We start from the raw sequence: 1,694 nt of genomic DNA, 5'->3' as shown, positions 1-1,694 counted from the left end.
CATCTCATGGTACTTTTATTTCATAAGTACACATTTATTTATTTCATGGCACTTTTATTTCATAATTGCAAGTGCTGGGATGGTGTGGCCATGAAAAGACTTGAGCTGGAGTGTCTCACACTGATAAGAAGCCAGTCTCTTGGCTGTAGAGACACAAGTAGGTCTGGAGGCCACCTGTAGGTAGAAGAACTGCCCTGTTGTGAGGGGAAGGTTCTTGGCAGTCTACTGAGCACGTAGCTGTTGTGACCTTCTTTGCCTTACAAGGACATATTTGACTCTGAACCTTTATTCTTATTTAACAATTGTCTGTGCAAAATCTTCCACAACAATATATAGGTATGCATATATGTATGTGTATATCTATATGTATATATAGTACATATTTGACAAAAGTATATGTACTTAATGTAGAAACATTATACTTATTATACATACCTTTTTCACGCACAATATATATTTGTTTGTATACATGCTTTACACATTGTATTGTGTCATAATGACTGAATAAATGCTACTAACTCACTAATATATACTTTGAGTCGCTGCATCATGACAATCTTTTTCTTGTTAGCTTCTCTTCTTCGCTTATCTGCGCTTATCTTCTCTTTGAGTGCTTCTATTCCAGGTTCCTTCCATATTTGGCCTGCTGCTCTCTCTCTCTCTCTCTTCCTCTCCCTCTCTATCTCAGTCTCTTTCAGGCTATCTCCTATAAAAACCTGCCATCTGCGTCCTTTTTCTCTGCACTATGGCACCAAAGAAAGTGGAGCCAAAGAAGACGGAGGTGAAGAAGGTGGAGGCGAAGAAGGAAGAGCCCCCTCCTCCACCCAAAACTTCAGAGCCAGAGTCAAATCCCCCTGAGGTGGACCTAAAGAGCATCGTGGTGGAGTTCACCCCCGATCAAATGGACGAGTTCAGAGACGCCTTCACATTGTTCGACGAGACGCCAGGGGCCGAGATGAAGATCCGTTTCGCTCAGTGCGGTGACGTGATGCGAGCGCTGGGTCACAACCCCACCAACGGAGAGGTGTTGAAGCTCCTGGGGAGGCCCAAGGCCGAAGAGATGAACGTCAAGTTGCTGGACTTCGACAGCTTCCTGCCCATGCTGCAGCATGTGGCCCGGTCCAAAGAGCAAGGCAGCTTGGAGGACTTTGTGGAGGGCCTGAGGGTCTTCGACAAGGAGGGCAACGGCACGGTGATGGGGGCGGAGCTACGCCACGTCTTGTCCACACTGGGGGAGAAGATGACTGAGGACGAGGTTGACCGGCTGATGGTGGGACAGGAGGACGCCAACGGACTCATCAACTACACAGAGTTTGTCAAGCACATCCTGGCCGGGTAGGACCACCAGTGAGTTCACCTGATGGTCGGAGGTTCTATTGGTCCCTGATGTCCCTGAATGTTTCCTCTCTGTTTCTCTAATAAAACATCTTCAGTCCTTCTCTCAGTTTCTCCTGTTATTTACCATTAATAAGAAAGCTCAGAACTGATTTCTTTAAACTTCTGATCTTGGAGATTTTCTGCAAAAGCACCAAAAAACTGCTGTAATTATTTATTGATATCATTATTATAATTCTTCATATAATCATTATTATTGTTGCTGTTTTTTTAGTATTATCATTATTATTTATATCATGAATATTATTAGTTTTTCTTATCATTAGTCATAGTCTTGCTATTGTTATTGTATGATTGTT

The 1,694-nt window shown here is 43.3% G+C and overlaps 1 protein-coding gene across 1 annotated transcript; it reads left to right on the top strand.

Annotated features, from left to right (window-relative positions):
* Positions 1-738: 738 nt before the first annotated feature.
* Positions 739-1,449, top strand: LOC119225228 (myosin light polypeptide 6-like). The gene has a single exon (XM_037482955.2). The coding sequence runs from the start codon at positions 746-748 to the stop codon at positions 1,337-1,339; it is 594 nt and encodes a 197-aa protein (XP_037338852.1). The 5' UTR covers positions 739-745; the 3' UTR covers positions 1,340-1,449.
* The last annotated feature ends 245 nt before the right edge of the window (positions 1,450-1,694 follow it).

The sequence above is a fragment of the Pungitius pungitius genome, chromosome 5 (genome assembly GCF_949316345.1).
Source record: "Pungitius pungitius chromosome 5, fPunPun2.1, whole genome shotgun sequence".
NCBI classification, from domain to species: domain Eukaryota; kingdom Metazoa; phylum Chordata; class Actinopteri; order Perciformes; family Gasterosteidae; genus Pungitius; species Pungitius pungitius.
The sequence above is the reverse complement of the archived record's forward strand: the minus strand, read 5'-3'. Positions and strand labels throughout refer to the sequence as shown.